Genomic DNA, 23,640 nt, shown 5'->3' with positions numbered 1-23,640 from the left:
ATGAGGTTACAAGAGAGAAACCAGGAGAGCACAAGAGCAAAGGACATGAGTGAAGAAGCCTTTTCCAAAGGTACTAATTCACATGATATTAATTATTTTAACTAGCTCTCTGATTTCTAGGTGTGCAGCTTTATATATATATTTAAGCAGTCTGGGGTAGCAACGCTGACAGACCTGAAATCCTTTAGGAACTCAGGTTACTCCTGCACACCCCCTGCCCAGCCTGGATATAAACCCAGCATTTATTTAACAGAGACAGAGACAGGGAAAGCATTCCTCAGCCAGGGAAAGCATTCCTCAGTTGGGAAGGCCACGGCTCGTTCCACTCTGCAAGTCACAGCTTTTATCCCCAAAATCGCAGCCAACACTAACACGCTGCTTTAATCACTTGAGCCTGACACTATCTGTGCAGCAGCACATGGAATAGCCCGACTTCATTTTGCCTTGAGGCTGAGCCAGGCTCAAATTCAGGCTCACAGACCTGCTTGTATCAGCAAGAAGCACTTCGTGGGATTTGGGAACAAAACTTGGGAGCGGCCACATGGAAACAAGGGAGTAATGTCAGTGTGAAAGTGGGGAGCAGAAGGGCTGAGTCAGGCTCCAAACCCTCACCCATCCCCTACTCTGTGTCAGGGGGGAAAGGCCCCCTAAAACAGGACAGGCACAGCCCCTCTCCCCCTGCCCACAGTAATCTCTGTCAAGGAGCCCTTTAAATGGTTTCAAATGTTAATTCCTCATCGTGGCAGTAAAAGCTATTTTTAATCCCACGTGAAAGCAGTTTGCAGAAACCCAAACTTTGCACGTTTTATGGATTGCCTCCCAAGTCCAGGCAGAGCTGGACATGTGTTAGGGAGCAGAAAACAGGGGCACATCATCAGGGAGACCGGATGCACCCAGCACTTAAGCCCGGTCTCAAGTGTAGAGGCTGGACTAAAACACTGCACAAAAGCCAATCAAAAATACTATGCCTTAAATAAAAGCTTTAAAGTATCTGGTTCTTAGTTAAAATTAGCTTTTTCTCAGGTTTCCTGCATGTTCTCTTTGTATTTTAGGTTTTATTTTCCAAACACGGGGGTGTGAATAAGGGAAGCTGAGACAGAAAGGTCTCATTTTTGAATGGAAGTTAAAAAAAGAGAAGAGATTGCAAAGTAATGAAGCCAAGAAGCTGCAGGGCTGAATGTCTGCAAAGGCACCAGGAAAACAAGGGCCACTCTCAGCGCTGAAACCGAGTCCATCAGGAGAGCAGATTAGCCGGTGTCAATGAATAAAGATAATGTCCCGGAGCAGGTCTCAGTGCATCGCCATCTGACTCCTGCAGGATTCCTTTGTCCCTTCCCACCTATGTGTTTCTTAAATGCGCCTGCGAAAAGCTCTCCCTGCAAGGCGATCCAAGCCCGGTGCCAAAACGCAGCCTGGCGACTCCAGAGGAGCTGATTTTATTCAGCAGCTCAGCGCTATAGAGTGTCTTGATCTGTCTGTACAATCACAACACACACAAAAACCCCTCAAGGCATCTACTTAGCTCCACTTTTCAACTGCCAATAACACTCACAGCAAAAGTCAAAAGAGCAGCGCCGGAGCCGAGTCCTTTCCCTGCCGCTCAAAGGCTTCGGGGTTGCGAGGTTCCGAGATAACAAAGTCTGGCTCAAGAAATCCTGGATGCCTTTCAAGAGCGTTATTGGCTCCTATGAATGGGTCTGAAGAAAGGGAGGGGGGTAAACCCCACACATCCCATGGAGCAGCTCTCTGCTCCCCGTCCGTCTCCCCCGGGCACAGGGAGATGTGCCTGGGCTGGGACATCCCGGCGCTGTTCCGGGCACAGGAGCACAGATGGGTGAGGAACCCCACGATGAGTTCCTCGCCCCTCTTGCAAACCTGCACGGATCAGAAGGGAAAATGATAACAAAAAGCTAAATTTGGTCTCTGGGAGACTTGGAGCTCCGGGCTGGCTCTGCAGGGCCAGAGGATGCGCGGCGAGGATTCCAGCTCCTTGTGTCCCACCACACCCAGCTGAGGAGCTCCAGCCTGGCCACTCACTAGTCATCCCATAGTACTTTTTAATACTTGTGGCCCAAACTGTAAGAAAACATGGAATTCTTTACAGTTCCTATGAAATGCAGTGTGTGCCATCATCCAGGGCACAGCTCACACAGCACAACCCCGACGGACACACGGGGCGCTGGGAGCTGGGCCCAGCCCCACTCCTGTCTAACTCTTTCTTTGGCTATTGGAAAAAAGCAGGAAGACAAGATGGAAAAGAGGGCCTGGGATAACAGATCATGTGAGGAAACACAAGACAGAGGAAAAGCGTCACATTGAGCTGATGTTGCCACAAAGTTTTGGCAGATGGAGATGAGGAAACTTCTTTGGACAAGCTGAGCGCTCTCCACACGAATTCCCTCAAACTTGAATTCCCTCAAACTCCCTTTTATGCAAACCAGCCTCTGCAAAGCCCCTGTCCCAGCACTGCCATGTGTCCCAAAGCTGCTGTTACCCCCGTTTCTCCTGTCCCTGTCCCCACAGCCCCAGAATTCCCGAGGTTGTGCCGAATCCCAGGGCGAGACCGATGGAGCGGCCGGAACCTCTGCGTGGGAAACAAACCAGCTCTGGCAACCAAAGAGGGAACAATCCATGCAAAGATTCCACTACACCCCCGAAATGTCACCAGTGGAGCAGAGCAGTGTCTGCTGGAGAGCCCATGGGAGCCCCTGCACAGGGACTGTACGAGGTGGGAACACCCCGAGCGCCCCAAACGCCACCCGTGAGCCCAAATCTGTTCGGGGGGTCTCTGGGTTGGGAGCAGGTGCTGTCCCACACACACCCAGGGGGTTCCCCCCCTTAAATCCCTTCACCCCGCAGCCACTCAGCCCACAAGCACCATTTTCCTCAATTCCCACAGGCCAGGGCAGGATCTAGCCCTGGTCCCTCAAGCCGAGCAGCTCCTCAAAGCTTTGCAATGAATTCCTAAATATCACAGCAAACATCTGGGATTCCATTCAGTTCTTGCCATTTCCCTGCACCTACATTCCCATAAAGCAGAGACAGACAGACAGTGCCAGGCTCCTAAACAGGACCCTCACACACCCCAAAGTGGGGCAGACACACCAGCATCGCCTCTTCTTTTTATTCAGGTTTTCTTCAAGCAGCACTGAGTGCCAAAAAAATTAAACCAGTGGTTTTTTCGAGGATAAAACATCCCATAATGCTTGGATTAGCCATTAGGTAATTTATGCTGCAGCCTAGAAAAGGTGTTTAATCTTCTTAGAATTAGCTCAACCTGTAGTAACTCAAGGGATTCTGAATGAAATGCTTTCGCAGAACATTTTCTTTTCACTGTTAAAAAAAAGGGACTTTGGGCTATTTCAAATTTAAATTAAATAAAAACAATCGGTAAGAATAAATTATTTCAGTCGGTAGCTTATAGTGTAGACTACTCATCACCCACAAGCAGATACTCCTGACACAGCAGCGAAATAGCTACAGGACTGAGCTTCCAAGTAAGAACAAAATAATTCTGGAGCAATATTTCCAAGGGAATTTTTTTTCCACATTTTCTCAAGACAAGCAGCGACCTACAGGTGCCTTCGGGCCAAATATCTTGGCGTGAGAAGCAGTTGGTGTAATTTTGGTTTCCTAGCAAGTTCAAATATCTTAAAAATGTTTACACCACTTTTGAGATATTCATTGGAAAAACCTGAATTTCTGTCCAACTTCTCTTTTGCTTCACTCCAGCTTCACCCCAGCTTTAAACATTTAGCTCTGTCTGGCTTTCCCAGGGAAAGAAATCCCTCAGTATAGGCAAGGTCTTGGGAGAAGACAAAACAAGAGGCAAAGAGGAGAGGAAGTGAAGGGAAATAGTTGTGAGTGTGATTGAAAACACACTTACTCTATGCAGAGTTAAAGCAAAACATCTACTGGTTTTTTCCTCCCTCCAAAGGATGCAGCTTCTCCCCAGCCCAGCGGCCGCTTCCCCCGCTCCAAAAACCTTCCCCGCTCCATTTCTCCGAATTTACCACAACCATATGCAGAATCATCTTAAAACATCTCGCTGGTACCAGGCCAGGCTCCCTGCAAGCGCTTACAGCACTGAAAACTCCCGGCACAGCCATCCGAGCTGAGATTTATTTCTCCTCCTCTCTGTGGTCCATCCTGCGGACGCCTCGCTGGGCTACGGCGAGAGATATGAAAGCGTTCGATCTTCCCCGCTTTAATTATGTGCTCCCAGTCATCAAACTCCCATTCTGCCAAGTGAGATCTATCTTGCAGTCCTCGCCCCAAAAGATTAGTTATCATCATTATTGTTTCTGGAGCAGCACAGACACAAACGGTGCCGAGGAACGAGCTAATAAATCACGGGGATATTAACGCAGCCGTAAAAATAAGCGCCGCTACTTACTGGGTTTGAAGGTGTGTTAAGCCCTAACTTTACAGCCCAGATGTGGGCTCACAGAGCTGAAACTCTGCGGGTAAAATTACCACTAAAATTATCCTTTCCATTAAGCACGCTGATTTTTCACAGGTTATTATTCTGGCGAGGATGGGGAAGCTGCAGCCGCCCCCAAAACGCAGGGAAACATTGAGAGCACGTAAAGAAACACGGTATTCCCGCGGGGCTCGGGGAGCAGGGGATGGAGAGGCAGGAAGGACAGGGAGAGCTACTCCTTTTATTATTTTCAGATGTTTCCCCGAGAACACCGCAGCGCTTTTATACATCGACACATTTGGACTCTCTTCAAAATAACGGACCAGATTCCACCACCGACTTCAAGGGACTTATCGCTCCGACTCCGCTTGGCCCGGCCGCTCCGGAGTTGGCCGGGAGACGGCACTTTAATAGACACCACATGCACAGTAGCTGCTCTTCCGAAGGCTTTATCGCCTGAAGAGTTCAATTCCACTGAAATCCTCCAAAAACAAACTCCCTTGGATCACTCCGGCTCTGCCCTTTGCCACAAACCCACCGACAGCGATTTACCCCTCTCCCGGTCCCCGTTCCGAGAACAGACAGGATCAAGCCCGAGATCCTGGTTCCACGCCAATAAAACAATTCCTAAAGAAACCCGGTGGGACGGCTGAGGATGGAGTGATAAAGGTTAAAATCGCAAGGGCTGGAGAGTTAAGAGAGCAAATTTTTGCTGCCGGTTTCGTCCCTGGCCGGATGGGATGCGGGATGGGAGGCGCGGGGACAGGGAGGAAAAGGAGGATGTAGGGACGGGGGAACACGGGGATAGGAGGGACACGGAGGGATACGAGGACAGAAGTGACACGGGATCGGTTCTCACACTCGCACCGCTCCCGACTTCAGCCGCAGCCCCGCAAAACCAGCCCCCAGCCCCTTCTGCAGGCCAGGCGAGGGTCGGAGCCTGCCGCCCCCCTTCTCGTCCCGCCCGGAAGCCCACATCCCCCTCCCCGCTCCCCCCTCTCAGCCCCTTCGAACCCCCTTTCTCTCCCGGGACCCGCCGCGCTCGGACAGCCTGTGCAGAGCCGCCCCGTCCCGGGCGACAATTAACACCGCTCGGCGAATTAATTACCCGTGCCGCGAGGCCCCCCGCGCCGCGCCCCTTTACCTGTACCAGCGCAGCCCTTCTCGTAGCACCTGTTCGAAGAAATGGGCTCCGCGCCCACGCCCGCACCCCCGGGGTGCGCCCGCAGGAACTCGAGCAGCGCCCCGCGTCCGCCCTTCTTCACGCCCACGATGAATGGCCTGGGGGAACCGGCGGCCTGCCCGCCCCCCCGCGCCCCCTCGGCCGCGCCCCCGCGCCCCCGCGCCCCCCGGCCCCGCGGCGCGCGCCGGGCCGCGGGCAGCGCAGCGGGGTCAGCGGCTTCGCAGGGCCCGGGCAGGCAAGAGAAGAGAGTAGGTGAATGAAGACGGATCATGGTGAGGAGCAAGCGATCGCGGCCGGCCCCGGCGGGTCCCAGCAGCCCGCCCGCTACATCCCATCGGGGCCGGCGCATGCCCGCACCGCCGCCGCGCCCGCCCGCGCCCCCCTCCCCCGCGCTTCCCACGCGCACCCCGGCCCGGCCCCGGCCCCCCGGACCAACTCCCCCAACCACCCCTTCCCCTCGCCCGCGCCGCCCCCACGCCCACCCGCGGGGCGGGGAGGGCGAAGACACGCGCGTGGGGGCGGCGACGCCACGAGGAGGGGAAGGGAGGGGAAGGAAAGGAGGGAGGGAAGGAAAGGAAGGAGGGAGGGGACTGGGGGGGGGGGCGCGCAACAACGCGGGGGGCACATCCGGGGTCCCCCCGGGGACAGGGGCACCCCACGCATGGGGGTCACCCTGACAGGGCAGCCCCCGCCAAGGGGAAGCACTCCTGGCCCCACCGTGCTGGGGGACATGCTTTCCAATATGTCCCCAGGTTTTCCCAGGTTTTTCCGTATTTTCCCTTGGTTTTTCATGCTTCCCCACATTTCCCCACATTTTCCCACATTTCCCCACGTTTTCCCAGGTTTTTCCATATTTTTGCTTGATTTTCCATGTTTCTCCATGTTTTCCCATATTTCTCCATGTTTCCCCACATTTCCCCATATTTCCACACATTTGCCTGTGTTTTCACATGTTTTCCCATGATTTCCCTCATTTCCCCATCAAATTTTCTCCTTATAATTCCCGGGGCTCCGGTGGGTGTTCGTGGCCGTTGGCATCATGGAAAGGGCCCCACCAGGGAGGCTGCAGCTCCAGCTCCACAGTGCTGTGGGATCCCAGGCAGGCACCAGGCTGGAAATAAATGGGCACAAACCCCAGTACTCTGGAAATGCAGCTCCCAGGCTCCCACTGCAGAAGAAACAGCCCCTACGTGCCCGTGGTTATTGTTTGGGAGGGGAAGGCCTGTCCTGGATTTCCACCCGTTCCCCGACACATTCCCAAACCAGCCCAAGGGAGGCATCTGAGGTGGTGTGGGTGAAAATCCATGGGTGATGGACGATGGATTGGGATGGTTCCCTGGGACAGTTCCCAGCCCTGTGCAAAGCCTTCCTCCTCTCTCTCTGAAATCAGCACTGTCTTAATTAACTTATTAAGTTGTGCAGTGACAGGGCTGCAGGGTGACACTGTGACAGGGCTGCAGGGTGACAGGGCTGCAGGGTGACACGGCTGCAGGGTGACACGGCTGCAGGGTGATGCAGCTGCATGTCTGTGTGACTTCAGGGTGAAAGGGCTGCAGGGTGACAGTGGCAGGGCTGCGGGTGTGGCTGCAGGGTGACAGGGCTGCAGGGTGAAAGGACTGAAAGGATGACACACAGTGACAGGGCTGCAGGGTGACAGAACTGCAGGGTGACAGCTGCAGGGTGACACAGTGACAGGCTGACATGGTTGCAGGGTGACACGTGTTTGCAGAGCTGCAGGTGACCACGGTGTTGACCAGGGGCTGCCTGGGCCTCAAGGGCTTTGGTTGCCCTCTCGTGGCCGGCCCGTCCCGCGCTGGAGCTTTTCAGCGGGAGGAAAGAACGGGAGATCCCTTCCAGCTCCCAAGGCGAAGGTTCCCCGGGGAAAACCGAGCAGGAAAGATTACATGCAGGAAGGGAATCTGTTCTCGAGAGCAGTTTGATAAATACAAACGCGTCCAGAATCCGTGGCGTGGCACTTGCCAGCTCTTGTTGGGTTTACGTAAGGATTGGAAATAGGAACTGTTCCACACCGGGCGGGAGCGTCGGGAACGGCTCCAGCTCCCTGTTTGGGTTGGGGGGGGGAATGTTGTTGTTGGAAAACGCCAATTTGTGAAAATGGAAACGTTTGGCTAGAATCTATCCATTCTGACACACTTGTGTCCAAGCAGAGCCAGGGAGTCTCTGGAAAGGCAGGAAGGGGGGGCAGAGCATTCCCACCCTCCTCATCCTCAGTGCAGGGCACAGAGCTGATGCCACGGGGCCTCTTGGCACTGCCAGCTCCCCCCTGGGGCAGTCGGAGGAGCAGCATTTCTTCCATTCTCACCTCCAAAATTGAGGGGAAAGGCTTAAAACAGGAGCTGGGGGCTCGCTCCAGGCGCCACAATGAGGGCAGGAGGCACAGAGTGCTCCGGGGGCTGTGCTGTGCCCGGGGCCACCCCAGTCCTGCACTGGATGAGCTGGGGGGGCCCTGCAGGAGCGTCCTTGGATTCAGCTCAGACCCCATTGGACAGGGACCAGCTCCCTGCCTTGCCTGCAGCTCAGGCAATTGAGGACAACCAGCTCAGGTGCAATTTTTTAGCAAAATCAGGACGTTTTGGTTGAAATAAAGGAGTTCTGCAACAAGCAGCTCTGCTGCTCCCCCTGCTCAGTGCTCTCAGTTGGCAGTGGTCACCCAGGGTGGCTCTGCAGGGCATGGACCATGGGAGCAGCACAGTGTGGAGCTGTCACAGCCAGCCATGCCTTGGGAATGGCACTGGGAGGATTCATCCTCACCCCTGGGATGAGCAGGGACAGGCACTGCCATGCCTTGTGTCCTGGCATCCCACCTTGGCATGCTCCATGGAGGGTCTGGAGCGTGGACAAAGGTCCAAGCTGGCTGGGAGCTCCCACACAGTGATGATTCCTGGGCTGCCAGGCTTCCAGGGGGTACCAGAGGTGTCCCAGCCCGTGGGATGCTCAGGGTTGGTGTCACTCCGTCCGTGCAGACCCAGCACCAGATCTGCAGTTTGCCTCAGCTGGGAGTGTCCAGTGGCCCTTTCAAAAGGCATGAGAGCTGATGCCAGCAGTAGCTGTGCACATAAATGTGGGTTGAATTGGGTTTTTTGGGGGTGGGTTTCCTTAGCCAGGTGTATTCCCTCTTCTCTGTGCAAGCTCAGCCCTAAAGGAAAGAGACACCGGGACAAGGGAAGCTCTGAGGACAACCATCCCCAAATCCCCCTGTGTCCCATCCCAGGCTCACCTGGAGTCAGCTGTTCCCATTGTGGGCTGAAATCCTGGTCCCAAAGCAGGAGAGGGTCATCAGGGGCAGCCCGGTGACGAGCCCTGAGGGCCAAGCACAGCAATATCAGCACAGCACCACGTGAGCTCAATGCCCCCCTTGCCCACCCTGTCCCCCACCCCAAATCCAGCAGGATGGGGACTCCTGCATCCCAACCAGCTCTCTCAGAACCACGACCCTCCTCCAGAGCCCCCCCTCTGCTGCAGGCAGGCAGGAGCCGCAGCACGGGTGCTCTGGGATTTCCCAAAGTTTGTTATTACAATGAGAGAAAGGAAAGGGCTCAAGGGATCAGCAGGGATGAAAAATGCTTTGGGAACAGGGGAGATCATTTAGCAGGTCACCTCCACGGCGGGGTTTGCCAGGCTGATAAAGGCGAGCAAACTTATTAAGGCGCTCACAGCTTGATTCGAAACGGCTGCTCCAAACAGCCAATTACTCCAGGCCCTTCCAATCCAATTAGGAAGGCTGTTTCCCTGATTATGGTGGTGTGTTGTACAAATACAGCTCAACTCCTCGGGTTCAAAGAGCAGCCCATAAAAGGGAGCTCGGAGAGAGGCAAAGCAGCACCAGCAGCCAGGGAGGCAAACCCCATCCCTAGGGATGCAGGTGGCCCTGTCCCCAGGGATGGGGCGTGCCCAGGTCTGACTGGAAGAGCAGCCCTGTCACCATCCCTAAAGCAGCTCAGCCCCTCCAGACAAGGAGACAAGGTCACTCTCCACTGTGGTCCCCACCATGAGCTGTCCCTTGAGTCATTCGGACAGGGATGTCACTGGGGTCTCTGGCAATGCCGCCCCGAGGGGCTCAGAAAAGGCCACCCCTTGTCACCCAGCTCAGCTGGCCTTTCCCCAGAGACCTGTCAAGCTTTGAGGTTTGCCCATGGGGTACTGGAAAAAACCCATCATCATCAACGTCACATTGCAGAGGGATTTATCCTGATCCTGCAGGGGGGAGTGGCAGGTTTTACCGAGGGAGAAACCCAGGTGGGATCTCTGCCAGAGCTCACCAGGGCCAGCAAAGCCCGGGCAGATCATAGAATATCCTAGGATATAAGCAAGGAGGAGGAATGGATCCTGTCTCCTGATTAGGATCAGGAGTGCTTGGTGCAGCACACGGAGCTGATCCTGTCTGCTCCGGGTTTCCCATCACCTGGGGCAAAGGAGACACCAGAACTCATCACCAAGGATGGAAAACCAACCCACAAACCCTCGCTCAAAGGAGCTGAGCTGGGCTGGGGGGGCCAGAGGGGCCAGGGCTGAGCCACAGCTCCAGCAGCACCAGAGCCATCCCAACCCTCACCACAACCACTCCAAGGGGTTCGCTCCAGAATCCTGGCACGGGGCCACCGCTGGGGCGGAGCCCAGGCCCTGTTATTAAAATGTGTGACAGCAGCTCAAGATGGAAAGTGAAGTTGTACATTCTCCATCTGAAACTCCGGGAGGAATTTCAAGCAGGGGAATGCAATTTCCAGCCTGGAGCAGAGCCAGCAGCACCAGGGCGAGATTTTTCTTAATATGGCTTTGCAAAACTCGAGCGCAGAAAATCGCCCGTAGCTACAGCGATGCCGGGGAGCAGGAGACGGCCCCGGGCCGGGAGGAAGAGAGGGCTTCCTGCAGCAAAAACACCCACCAGCTCCAGTAAGCTGCTGTCCTGTCACTGCCAAGACCTTTGGTCACCTCAGCTCCCCGCTCCAGCCCCGTCTCCGCTGGGATTTGGGGGCTGAGCCAGGTGGAGGCAGCGTGGCCCGGGACAAACCGCTCTCCTGGGAAGGGAAGGGAGCAGCATCCCGGGAGGGAGGGTTTTGGCAGGGTGTGACCTTGCTCCCTCCACCAGCCCGGGAGGGACGTGGGTTCACCAGCTCCTTGTTGTTCTCCTGGTGGCACTTTGGGACAGTGACCTCCTGGAGCACGGGGACCCCCAGCCACCCTCTGCCTCCACACCAGCCCGGGGAGCACAGCCACAGCTGGCTCTCAGCCAGCTGGAATCACAAAAGGAGCCTCCCCCCCATTTCTGCTTTTGATTTAAGTAATCCCAATAAGGGGATAAAGCAGCCAAAACCCTGATTTTTTTTGTTGTCTTTTTTTTTTTTTAAAAAAAGCTTCAATTTAAAAAATAATACATGTGAAATGTGAGATTTTCATTAGGGCAGGCAGAGCCACAGGGCATCAGACAGAGCCCTTTGCTGAGCAAACCCCATCCCCAGGACTCCAACATCCTCAGTGCAGCTTCCCAGCCCTGCCCTGACCCCAATTCCCTCCTCATTTCCCATATTTATGCAAACTGGGGGCAGCTGTTCCCTTCCTGGTGCCCTCCTGTGTGAAGGTACAGGAGTGACACCAGTTTCACATCATCCTGGGAGTCATAAAATGACAGGGATGGGAGAAGGCATCAAAAAGTGCTTTTTTTGTGTTTAATTTGCTGTTACCCAGTGACTGGTCACACAGATCTGTGGAAGAAGAGGAATTTCCTTATCCTGGTTGGATGCATGGAGCAGCAAGGGCATTTCCAGCAGAGAAAGTCCCCTTTGGAAGGAGCCAGGGAATACCAAGCACTGGGATGGTGAACAACACTGTGCAGTGGATGATGGATGCAGCCAGAGCTGACAGTGTGGAGCCCATCCAGCTCAGCCCACAGATGGACTGGGATTTTCAGTGAGGTTCTTGGCTTCCTGGTGGATGTTTCAGGGGACCTTCAGCCCAAAAACCTGAGGATGGAGGTGCATTCAGTGCTGGGGAGCTGGCAAAGCCCTTGAGGGTCTGTTGGAGCCATTCTGTCCCTCTCAGGAAGGGAGGGAGGGAGCAAAATCTCAAGCCCCACCTTCAACCCTTCTCTATCAGCCTCTCCAGCACTCCTCACATCCTTTATTCCCGTTATCCCTGTGTCTCTGCTCATCCATCTGCTCCACAGGCCGCTGCCTGTCCAGCCAGGGGGATCCTGGCAGCTGTTTACCTGCTCTTTACAAGCTCAGTAACTCCCTGGAACCATAATGGTGTGTTCATTGCTGGTCTCATTTGGAGTTAATTACATGGCAAATAGACATCTCTCTAATGAGCTTGGAAGCTTCCCAGTAAGGGCTGGGAGCAGCCCATCAATAGCCTGGGAGTGCAGGAATTCATCCTGCTGGTGTTTCAACACCCACTGCTCACTCGCAGGTCTAAATCAATAGTGTCATCCCACTTGGAGTGGGGGAAGATGAGGCATCAGTTCAGCTCTGGGGGAGGAGGAGAACATGAGGGAACTTCTCCTGGCCACAGCAGGTGAGATCCAAGGCCAGGCTGGACAGGGCTTGGAGCAACCTGGGCTGGTGGAAGGTGTCCCTGCCCACGGCAGGGGGGGAAACTGGACGAGCTTTAAGGTCCCTTCCAAACCAAACCATTCTGGGATTCAATGTTTCTCTGATTTCTATTTTAAAATGCACCTACAGCACGTTACCAACAGAGTCACTGCAAGGTTTAATCCTATTTTTTAGCCTAAAACCAGGCCTGACTCCATTATGTCATGTCCCTGTTGCACTGTGCCCTGCTGCTGGGCTGGGGGCTGCACCAAAGGCACTGGGACAACACTGGTGTGGGACTGGGGAGCCTGCAAGGTGCAGCAGCACCCCATGAAATGAGGGTGGCAAAGGAGGGAGGGGCAGCCCCGAGGGTGGGACTGTGGTACCAGACCCACTGGAGAAAGGCTGGAGCCGAGTTCCCCATTCCCTGGGCAGGCAGGGCCAGCTCTGTGCCATAAAACAGGCTCAGCTCTTCACCTTGAAGGGCACAGCTGGAGAATTACATCCTAAACTCTCCCCAGATCAGCTGGGAAGCACGCAGAGCTGTTCCCAATCCAGCTGGGACACATCCTCCTTCCCTGAGTCACAGCCACGAGCTCTGCGTGGCCGTGCCCAATCTCTGTGGGAAATGGCTTCTTCCAAGCAAATCCTTTACAACTTTCCTCTCTTTTTTTCTTTTTTTTTCTTTCCAGGGGAACAAAAAACCCCAAACTCAACCCATGTGGGGAGGGTAGGGGGGTGTTTTCCTTGTTTTCTCTAAAAAAATGCTGTCGCCAGGTGCAGATGGCCACGTTTACGAGTCCATGGAGCTCTGGCATGCCCACTGCTAATTCCATGCACAGGTGGGGGGTAGCTTTCATTTGGCTCTGGTTCAGCCAAATATCCAGTGGCCAAAGGGAGAGGAAGGTGTGGGATCGAGGATTGGAACATCTGGAGCGTAGCCAAGCAATTAATGAAACGTGAATTTGGAAGAAAACATCTCAAATGCATTGAGGGGAAAAAGGGGGGTTCAAAGGGCTCTCTGGGGCCAGCCAGGAGGGAGGCAGCTCCCAGTGTCCTTCTGTCAGGTGTTTGGATGGGTTTGGAAACAGGAAAATAATGTGGTGTCAAAGAGGGAGGCAAAACCAACCACGGGATCAAACCCCGGCCAGCTGCACCCCCAGCAAAACCTCCACTGTGGCAACATAGCCTCCAGAGTCTGATGTGCTAAAACCTGAATGTCACAAGTTTTTCAGTAGCAGCAGCAGGATCAGGCCCCAACTTTGGGCCAGAATCCTGACTTTTCACCTGACGGACAGGGAGGGTCCCACTCCCTGGGCCAGCCTGGAGCTCTCATCCCTGGAAGTATCCAAGGTCAGGTTGGACAGGGCTTGGAGCAACCTGGGCTAGTGGCAGGTGTACCTGCCCATGGCAGGGGGTGGGATGAGATGGGCTTTAAGGTCCCTTCCAACCCAAACCATTCCAGGATTCCATGACACCCATTTCCCCAAGCAGTGGATGCATTGTGGATACTCAGCTGCTGAGACCAAAGCCTGGTGGGCAGCAGGTCACACTGGGGCCACAACCCCACTTCCCAGGTGAAAGACACCCCTTTTCCAGGAAGCCCTTGGGTGTCCCCCGGGATCAGGGAGCAGTGAGTGGAACGGGAGCACCGCTGCCTCCGGAGCAAGGGCAGGGCTGGGTCCAGCTGCTGAGCCTCACCCAGCAGGCCAGGGCTGATCCCGCTCATCTCTCATCGTGTGTGATGCACATGCTGAAGCAATCAGCAGGGAAAGGCTGGAAGGGCTCCAAGGTGGGAGAGGGTGTGGGGTACACGCGGCTCCCCGGGGCTGCCGTACCTCGTGCACCAACAAACCGCAGGTGCCGGGGGTTGTGAGCACTTGCCCAGCACCTCGGAGCTTTGGGATCTGCCTCCCGGTGCCCAGACCCCTCCCAGCTCACATCCACGGGGAAAGCTCCGGGGGGAAAAGCCCCATTTAGAGGCAAAAGCCTCGTGGTGCTGAGGATCCCCTTTCCCGGGGATGTTGGCATCTGGTTCCCATAGCAGAGGCCCCACATGTGCTGTGTGACCCCCGAGCCCCAGCCCCTCCCCAAAAGGCAGGTCAGTGCTTGCCGGGGCTGCGGGAAGGAGCCAGGGATTGTCTGGAGTGGGGCTGATGACAGGAGCTTTCAGGCTCATCACCAGGGCTCTGCCACAGCCGGGGCAGACGGAGACGGGAGCGGAGCCGCCCATAACCTGGGGCTCCTCAGCCCGGGAGAGCCACCCCAGGGACTTCGGACCAGCACAGCCTCCTGGTGCATCCCACGCCTCTGATCGTCCAAGCACTTGGGTGCTGGTGCTCCAAGACTCTCCTGTCACTTCCCAGTGGAGTCAGCTGGAGCAGAAGCCCCCAACGCCAGCCCTGGTTCATCCACGTGGGACCCTCTGCCTGTTCCTCCAGCTCCTGCCAAACACATCCCAACAGCAACAGCCCCTGCTCCCATGGGATCTTCATGGATACATCCTCTGAGCCTCCTGGAGAAGGGAAAAGCCCAACAGCCCTCACTGGAGGGAGCACAGGACCATGGAGGGGGGTACAGGGCTGTGGGGATGGATGGATGTCCCCACCTTGGATCTCACCCATCACCAGACCCAGCTTGGGAGCTCAGACAAAAACAAGAGCCCCCATGAATCCAAAATGCTGGGAACAGGTTTTAGGATTGTACCTTGGGGATGGAGCCCAGATAGACCCCTGGCTGTGCCACAGGTCCCTCCTGCAGCAGGGTTGGAGTCCCCAGGGCAATGCCAGAGGGGACTGGAGCAGCCCAGCACAGGGGACCAGTGAGTTTTCCAGGCACCTCCTCATGCTGAGGGTGTCATATAGCCACAGCCAGGCTTCTGCATCCCAGCTGCCAGGATGAGGCTGGGGAGCTTTGGAGACAGTAAACCAAAGGCTGTCAGAGCCTTAGATGCAGGGACCAGCTGCCCATCACCCCCTGAACAGGGACAACTGGGACGAGCCTGCTGGCTCTGCCCCCATGTGCCTCCCAGGGCATCCCTGCATCCCTCTCCCTCCTGTCATCCCCACCTTTACCTCTCACAACTGCTGGAGCTCCTTGGAGCATCCTCTGGCTCCCCAGAACACCCAGGGCTGCCAGACCCCCCCCAAGCCCCTCTCCCATCACCCCCCCCAGCAGGACCAGCCCACAGGACCCACCACCCCGGGGCTCACGTGAACACCCCGTGGTCATTTTTAACCTCAGATCTTCGGCATCATTAATAACACACATGTGGGTCGGGGCTCCCCTGTGGGATCACATCTGGGGGATATTCATCACGGCCACCGCGGGCTGCAGCCCCCACACCCCCCCCCCGGCACGGGATGGGTCACATCTGAGTGCTGAGCCGCTTGATGTGGAGTCATTAGCATCACAGACTTCCAGCCCAATTACTTGACAGATGAAATCAAGATCCGTTGGCCTTATTGTTTGCATCTGGAGGGCTGCATCCGCACACACTCTGCCTCCTCCTCCTCCCTGGCCACGACAGTGCCAGTGTTGGCTTCATCTGGATGTCGTTTACCTCAGCTTGGCACACGGGAACACAGCAAATACCCCCTGGTAAAATCAGCGCTATCCAACAGCAATTATCCACAGCACCTTCAGAGAGGAGAAGATGCACCATTTCCCACCCCTGCCCACTGGTTTCCCTCCCACCAGCAGCTCCACAGGAGAAGGTTTTGCTCTCCCGGCGGTCCCGGAGCGAAGCCCAGGTGGATCCCACCCCAACCTGTTTGCAGCTCCAGTTTTGCAGCCAAGTTGCTGCTATTTTACCGACTGATTTCACACAAAGGAACAATTATGCTTCATTTCTACCCATTAACACGTCGAGTTTGCTTTAGGAGGGGAGGAAAAAAAGGGGAATTGCATCAGAAATATTTGAGGTGTTGAAGTCAGCACGCAGGTGTTGGGGCCAACGCGGTGCCGGCAGCATTCCAGCGCCAGCCCAAGCAGAAAGCTCCTAATCCCGGTGATTACAGCACATAAACACGGGTGTGGGGATGGACTCACACCCCGGGCAGCCCCTGGGTTCATCTCAGCCCCGGAGCCTCTTCGGGAGCTGTTGGCTGGGGAGAGGAGGTCAATTCGCCCCACGTGCCTCCTGCTCCGCTCGAGGAGCTGATGCTTCGCCAGGGTTGGGAACAAGGGGCTCTCCCGAGGAGCCCCGAGTCCCCCAGGGCCATCAGGGTCAGCCATGGGCAGAGTGGGGATGGCCCTGGGTGCTGCAGGAGCATCATGCCCAGGGCAGAGGTTCTGCCAGCTTGCCTGGCACGCAGGGTGACACCCATCCCTCCCCCGGGCAGCACAGAGCCAGGGCAGGGATGAGGCAGTGCCCTGGAGGCAGGCACCGAGCAGCAGAAGGAATTTGGGTTTCTTTTTTCCCCTCTAACCCATCTGTCCTTAATTTCTTTGGGGGTTTCACTCCAAATTCTTTAGATTCTACAGCAAATGCTTTGCAGTCCTCCCCTCGGCGGCTGCCCAGCTCAGGGCTGCTGCAACCAGAGCAGAGGGAAGGGAAAATCCCAACCCAGCAAATCCACCAACAATAACCCATGCCCAGGGGTTATTTGTTGATCCGTGGGATTGTTATTATCCGTTTTGGGTTGGTTGGTCATTTGTTGGTCCATCCCCCTCCCCGTTCTGGGGGCTGTGCCAGCCTGTCCCTCCGTGCAGCAGCAGGGGACAATAGATTTGGTGGCAGGGGACACCATTCCCTGTTCCAGCCCTGTCTGTCCGTGCTGTGCCCCGCCTTTGCCAGCGGCTGGATCAAGTCCTGCCAGCGGTGCCCAGGAGGCACAGACCGCTGTGCCAGGAGTCTGATGTCCGCCTCGCCAGAGCTCTGCCGGGAGGGTGTTTCCATTTCCTCTTATCATTTGTAGCAACAAATCACTTGTTTTGCCCTAATTTTGCAATTACACGTTGGTAGCTCTGGGCTACGAGCGAATGCAAATGTCTGGGGCCGGGGAGCCCCCGCGGTGTGATGTGCCCTGCAGTCGCTGCTAATTAGCCGCTAATTTTACAGACTCCTTTATGGTTTGCAGTCATTTAATCCTCCTCATGGGCTGGAGCCCCCAGGCAGAGCTCTCCAGGGAAGCACCAGCGCCGCTCAGCAGCGGGTCCCTTGGGAGAGGGGACAGCAGCAGAGCAGGACCCCGGCGCCAGCCAAGCAGGTGCCCAGGATGCTTGGAGCAGCCTGGGAAGCATCAGGAGTCACTCCCAGCCTGGCTGAAGCTGAGCTCAGGGTGGTCACAGCTCCCTTTGGGTGCTCCCACCTCCCTGGGATGTCAGGATCCAAAATACCCCCCACCCCACTGTCATGCAAAGCAGAAACTCAGGTCCTGCCCAGCGCTGGGTACAACCAGCCCTGCTCCAGCAGTGACTGGCACAAGCCCACAAAGAGGCTCCTTTTGGGCCCAGTTTTGAAGGTTTAAGCAGTGCCTTGGATTAACACAGGAGCACAATTCCTCCCTGGAGCCCACATCCAAGCCACAGGTTTGATGAGCATCAGGACACTTTGATAAGCATCAGGAGAGGGGTGCTGGCCCCAAATGGAGAAATTAAACAAATACCTCACATATTTGGGTGACTCACACACGTGAGCAGCTATAACTGAAGGGATGATCTGCCCTTCAGGTGTATTGACAAATTACAGCCTCTCCTCGTTCCCCCTTTAACCCCCATTGAGGTGGAGGCATTGGCCTGGTGTTTGCCCCTCACAGGGAGCCCAGCTCCCAATGAATCCCTCCAAAACAAGGAACACTCCAGGGTTATCCCTGCTGATTTCCTCCCACTCCCATCCCACAGCACCACAGGGTGATGGGACAGCCTGGACCAGCTCTGTGGGGGCTACTGGTCTGTACCTCACTTCATGGAGGGACTGGGGGATGAGGAGGGTCACATTCCCTGGGGACTGAGCGATCCAGGGGGTTCAAAAGCTCTTTGAGTGCCAAATCCACAATCCCTCCATGCCCTTCCCACCGGAGCAGCACAGGCAGCCGGTCCCACTGGTGCCCCCACATCCTGCTGTGTGTGGGCTGGGCAGGAAAGGTGGGCAGTCTCCAGCCTTGCATCTTAGGAGCCATCCCTTAAACGAGCTATTTTAATTAAGTGCAACCTAAGTTATGTGGGAATGTCAGGAGAGATGATGGAAAACGTTTCACTGGCTTCCGACCCAGCCCCACACCTTTGGGCAAACTTGAACCCACAGACCCCACTCCCTTCGAGTGAGAATTCCCAGGAAAAGAGCACACCACCCTATTTTAGTCCCATTATCCAGGGTTAGCATGTCCAGACAGGTGACAGGGAGCTGTGTGGATCCATGTCCCCCCAGCTGGACAGATGGACAGACGGATGGACATGGGATGTGGCTGGGAGAGGCAACACCTCCTGCCTGTGTTACCTCCCTGCCAGAGCCTTGGTGCTTCACCCGCCAGAGCCAGCAGCTTAAATTAATCTGAGATTAACTAGTTTGAACCTTACTTTGGATCTGATGGCTGTGAGATTGGTTTGAAAGCTCAGAGAAGTCGATTTCCAGCAGAGCTGAGGCGCTGCTGGCAGGAACAGCCCCGGCCATAAAATCCCAGCCCCTACTCAAGACGTCAGAGGGGAACAAAGATAGACTGTGATGCAGGAAAGATGCTCGAATTTAAAATAATCTGGGAGGAATGAGCACAGCCCTGCAGACACATGGCCCCAGCATCGCTCCCGAGCGCAGCTTTTCCTCTTTAAATAGACTCCACCACTTTCCAGTCTTCATTTTCCATCTCAGAATGGTGCAGTTCAAAATCCTTGGATCCTCCCGGGTGCTCCAGGAAGCCCCTCAGCTCACCCCAAACACACCAGCTCCTCAGAGGTGACCTCTGAGCACCCAGTCCCGGGGGGAATGTAGGCTCTGCAGAAATCCTTGGCAGCCTTCCCACAGCTTCCCTACTCCTGAAATTAAAGGATCAAGCCACAGCAACCCCTCCATCTGAATTCAAATGAGCTGTATTTACTGTTCATGCTAATTGAATCAGGTTAACTCCAGGCTGGATGATAAGCAGAGCAGTCCCTTATAGTTCCTGGCTTTATTATATTTAATGTTCAGGCAAACACTCACGAGAGTGTTCTCAGCTTCAAATCACTGGAATTTGGTCCTGGGCTGTTTTCATCCTGCCCTGGCAAGGCTGGATGGGAATTTGGTGGGTTTTTTGGGATTTGTGGTGTGGAAGTGCTGGTGAGTCCAGTGCAAATGCTGTGGTTCCTCCTCCGGAGCTGGGAAGCAGAAACCCACGGGCAGTGCTGGGTGGTGATGGCAGAGGTGGTACCAGGGGTGGGAGCAGCTTCTCTCCTCAGTTCATATCCCACATCTCTGTAGGGCAGGATCCAGCCTCATCTCCTGAAGGATCCAGTCCCTGAAGTGCCATCCTCTGTCCCTGTTCCAGTGGGAGCACAGCCAGGGAGAGAGGGAACAGCACCCACCCAAAAGCTGGGGCAGCAAAGGGGGCCAGGCTGGAGCAGAGCACCATGAAGTGTCAGGACAGAGGTTTCAGTGGGGAAGGAGAACATTCCACCCATCAAGATGAAGTTAATTCAAAAACCCAGACAGGAGGCTTCAATAAGCCCAGAGGACCCTGCCAAGAGTCACACTCCCTATATCCAAGTGCACAAAAGCTGGACATGTAAGACATGAAGAAAGCACTGTCGGGGCAGGCCAGTGCCAGCCAGCAAATCTATTACAGTGGGAACACGAAATATTAATCACTGGTGCATAAAACAATAGGAAAAACCTGCCTTTTGGGGCAGTCATCCATCCTCACTCAGCAGGGAACATCAAGAGACACTAATTCCATACAGGTTCTGCTTAAATATTTGCCTCTGCCTTAATGCTCACGCAAGAAGCATTTGCTTTGAAGTTGAAAATAGACTGTAAATGTCTTTTGTGTGAGATGAAACATGATAAGACATGAAACCAGGAGGCTAAACTGTAGTTAATCACGGTGGTTTTACAAGCAACAAATCATTATTGCAGACAGTAAAGTGTATTGTTCTAAAGCACACGGCAGGAGGATGGTGGGGAGAGAGCCCCGGCCGGGCATCGCCCTCCAGCACGGGGGGTTTGGGGCCATGGCACGGTGGGGTGCCCACAGGAGCAGCCACTGGGCCAGCTGGATGCTGGGAGGGATGGAATAATGCTGGTCCAGGGTTGGGATGATGCTGGCACAGGGCTGGACCAGCGTTGGGAAGGCTGGATTGGTGTAGGTGCAGGGCTGTGCTGGTGCTGGCACAGGGCTGGATTGATGCTGGCATGGGACTGGACTCATGCTCACGGGGCTGAACCAGTGCTGGCAGGGCTGGGATGATCCTGACAGGGCTGGGATGGTGCTGGCAGGGCTGGGATGTGCTGCTGGCTGAGGCAGCTGGACCGATGTTCACAGGGCCAGGCCGATGCTGGCAGTGCTGGTCTGATGTTGGCACTGGACTGGAACGATGGTGGCACAGCCCGGAGCATCCTTCCCTGGTGGCCCCTTTCCCCAGGGTGGTGTGTTTTGGGATGGTTCACCCAGCTCCCCACTGGAGCATGGGGAGGGCAGGAGTGCTGTGGCATCCCCACAGGACCTTTAAAATCAAGTCCAACCGTCCACCAGCACCAATAAAGCACGTCCTCAAGTGCCACATCCACACATTCTTTGAACACTTACAGGGACTCCAGCACTGCCCTGGGCAGCCTGCTCTCATGCTTTACAACCCTTTCCATGAACAAATATTCCTACTCTGCAATGTAAAGCTCCCCTGCCAGGTGCTGGTGCAGCACAGGGACACGCCTGCACCAGGCTGGGACAGGTATTTCCCACCTCAAAAATGAAGCTCCTGATTAGAAGCGATGCTCACTTGGGAGCGTGAGATAAGACCCCAAAGCGAGCATCTAAGTATGACTGATTAACAACTAAACCCTCACTAATTGCCTTAAAAAGTCGGAGCTCAACAGCCGGGGAAGGGAAGAGAAAAAAAAAAAAGAAAAGATTAAAATTTTCCTCGGGCTAAATATTTTTCTGGCGTGCTCAGACTCGCTCTGGATGTTTCCAATCATTATCTCCCTAATTAACACACACCACAAACCAAAACCAAATTTCCCCACCTCGTGGCTCCGGGAGGTTCAGTGGGATTAACCAAACCTTGGGAATGGGATCGGCGAGTGCCCAGCGAGTGGCAGCTCAGGGGGGGAGCTGGGATAGGGAGAGATGAAGTTATTGTTGGTGAATGAAGTATAAAAAGCCTTTCATTTTCTCCAGCTTTTGCTGGAAATGCCCTGGGACAGGTGAGGTCGCCGGGATGGAGCGGGAGAGGTGATGGAGAGTCACCTCTCCTCCTGCCAGCCCCCACACTGCCGGGAAATCATGGGGGGTGGGATTTTCTTTCTAATTGCCATCACTTTATTTTCTGTAATTAACACAAAACGTGCATTTTCACAGCCCCCAAAGGAACCCAAATAACCCCTTTTAAGCAAACTGATGCTTCAGAGCCCGTGACTGGGATGGGACCCAGCAGAGCTTGGGATGAAAACACCCATTTACCAGGACTGACTGTTCCAGAGCACCCCAAATCAGGCTGTGCTCCCTGTCCCAAGGGATATCCCAATGTATAACCCCCCAAAACGCTGCTTTGGGGTCTTGGGCTTTTGGGGTTTGGGCTTTGGGGTCACCTGGACTGTTCACAGCCAGGTGCCTCCTCCTGCCCTTGGTGTGTCACTGGGCACAGCTGGAGGGGGAAAAACTGTGGATCAAATGAAATGAAATTACACAAATATCAAAGAAGGAGCCACCCCTGGGAGGCCAGGAAACAGGAGTGAGAATTCCAGGTGAAAGCAGGAGCAGGAGCAGCCGGGCACTGGCTCCAAGGAGTAGCAGTAATTAGGGCTTTCGAGCGCCTCCGGGCCATTTGCTTTTCCCTTGCATAACATAATTTCTGTGGGGCTTGTCCTCTTTATGAGGAGCATTAATCTAACTGCTGGCGGGCTCTGGCTGCCGTGCCAGGGGCTGGAGCCATCCCGAGGAGGGTCAGGGGCAGGTCCCCTGCGTGGCATGTGGATAAAAAAATGGCAGAACCCAAAAGGGAAGGTCAGCTGGAGGCTACGGGGGAGGAAATTAATGATTTTCCAAACAACCAGGGAAGTTTGTGTCGGCCTGGAAACGTAATTCAATTTGTGTGTTGGAGCTGAGCTGCTCCCAGCTAAGCAAAATCCTCTCGTTAAAGGCAGAATTGTCATTAGTGCAATAATTGAATGAGGATGGAGATGGCAGAGGGAATGCCTGGGCCATGGAGGGAGGGAAGAGCAGGTTTCTGAGTGCCCTGGGCACCCACAGTGGTCTGGGGAGGGTGAAGGACCCTGTGGGTGCACAGGGTGGCTGTGGGTGCTCAGGGAGCTGGGATGGGATCTGTCCTGCAGGATTGCATCCTGAATCCTCAGCACCAGGTGCTGCCTGGAACTGTCCACTCTCAAGTCTTTAATATCCTTGCCAAAACAGGACGGGATGGAATATTCCCTGCTGGAGTATCTCCTTCATCCTCAGCACCAGGAGCTGCCTGGAGCCCTCCAGCCTCAGGTCTTTAATATCGCTGCTAAAATCCCATCTCCAGCCAGATTTCCAGGAAAATGTCCCATCTCTACTGAAACCATCCTGAGGGTGTCTGGCTCCGGATAATTTTCCTTCTCGTTGCTGCACGGGTGGATGCACAGGATCCCTCACCAGCGTCCTCCTTCCCTCCCTGCGGCGCCTGGAGCAGGGTTAGGAAAGGCGCTGGCACCCTCCCGTGCCTGCATCCATGAACTGCAAGGCAGTGTGGAATCCCGGCTGGATCCCCCGCGGCACGAGCTGCTGGACAGAGCAGGAGTGGGAGGAACCTCTGCTGCCTCATCACTGCAGCACCTCACGGGAAACCACCCCAAAAATCCCTTCCTTCCACACACCTCTGTGCTCCAGGGCTCACCTGGAGGTCACCAGTCCAGGGCAATCCTGGAATGGTTTGGGTTGGAAGGGACTTTAAAGCCCATCCAGTGCCACCCCCTGCCATGGGCAGGGACACCTTCCACTAGCCCAGGTTGCTCCAAGCCCCGTGCAACCTGGCCTTGGACACTTCCAGGGATCCAGGGGCAGCCACAGCTTCTCTGGGCAACCCATGCCAGGGCCTCCCCACCCTCCTAGGGAAGAGTTTCTCCCCAGTATCCTAAAGATCCAAGAATCAATTGGTCAAAAAGCAGCTTGAACCCTCAGACTGGAGCCTGGTGAGCAAACAGAGATGAACCCGAGGTGAGGGCAGTGCAGGGGGATGTGGAGCTGGCTCTCATGTTCCAGAGCAGACTTCACCCCCTCGGAGGAGGGAACTGCAGTCTGGCAAAGCCCAGCTCAAGAATCCAGGCTCCAGGAACCTGGTTTCCAGCTCTAATGGGGTGAAGAGCCCCTCGCAAG

At 55.2% G+C, this 23,640-nt stretch overlaps 1 protein-coding gene across 1 annotated transcript in view; it reads right to left on the bottom strand.

Annotated features, from left to right (window-relative positions):
* HS3ST6 (heparan sulfate-glucosamine 3-sulfotransferase 6) overlaps window positions 1-12,486 on the bottom strand; it is a 37,143-nt gene extending 24,657 nt beyond the window's left edge. The window contains 3 exon segments of the mRNA XM_029957749.1: window positions 5,568-5,580; window positions 5,583-5,930; window positions 12,477-12,486. Coding sequence (XP_029813609.1) covers window positions 5,568-5,580; window positions 5,583-5,930; window positions 12,477-12,486 — 371 coding nt within the window.
* Between the last annotated feature and the right edge of the window lie 11,154 nt (window positions 12,487-23,640).

The sequence above is a fragment of the Manacus vitellinus genome, unplaced genomic scaffold (assembly GCF_001715985.3).
Source record: "Manacus vitellinus isolate BGI_N305 unplaced genomic scaffold, ASM171598v3 scaffold_12_pilon, whole genome shotgun sequence".
Taxonomy (NCBI): domain Eukaryota; kingdom Metazoa; phylum Chordata; class Aves; order Passeriformes; family Pipridae; genus Manacus; species Manacus vitellinus.
This window is presented reverse-complemented; position numbering and strand designations above follow the sequence as displayed.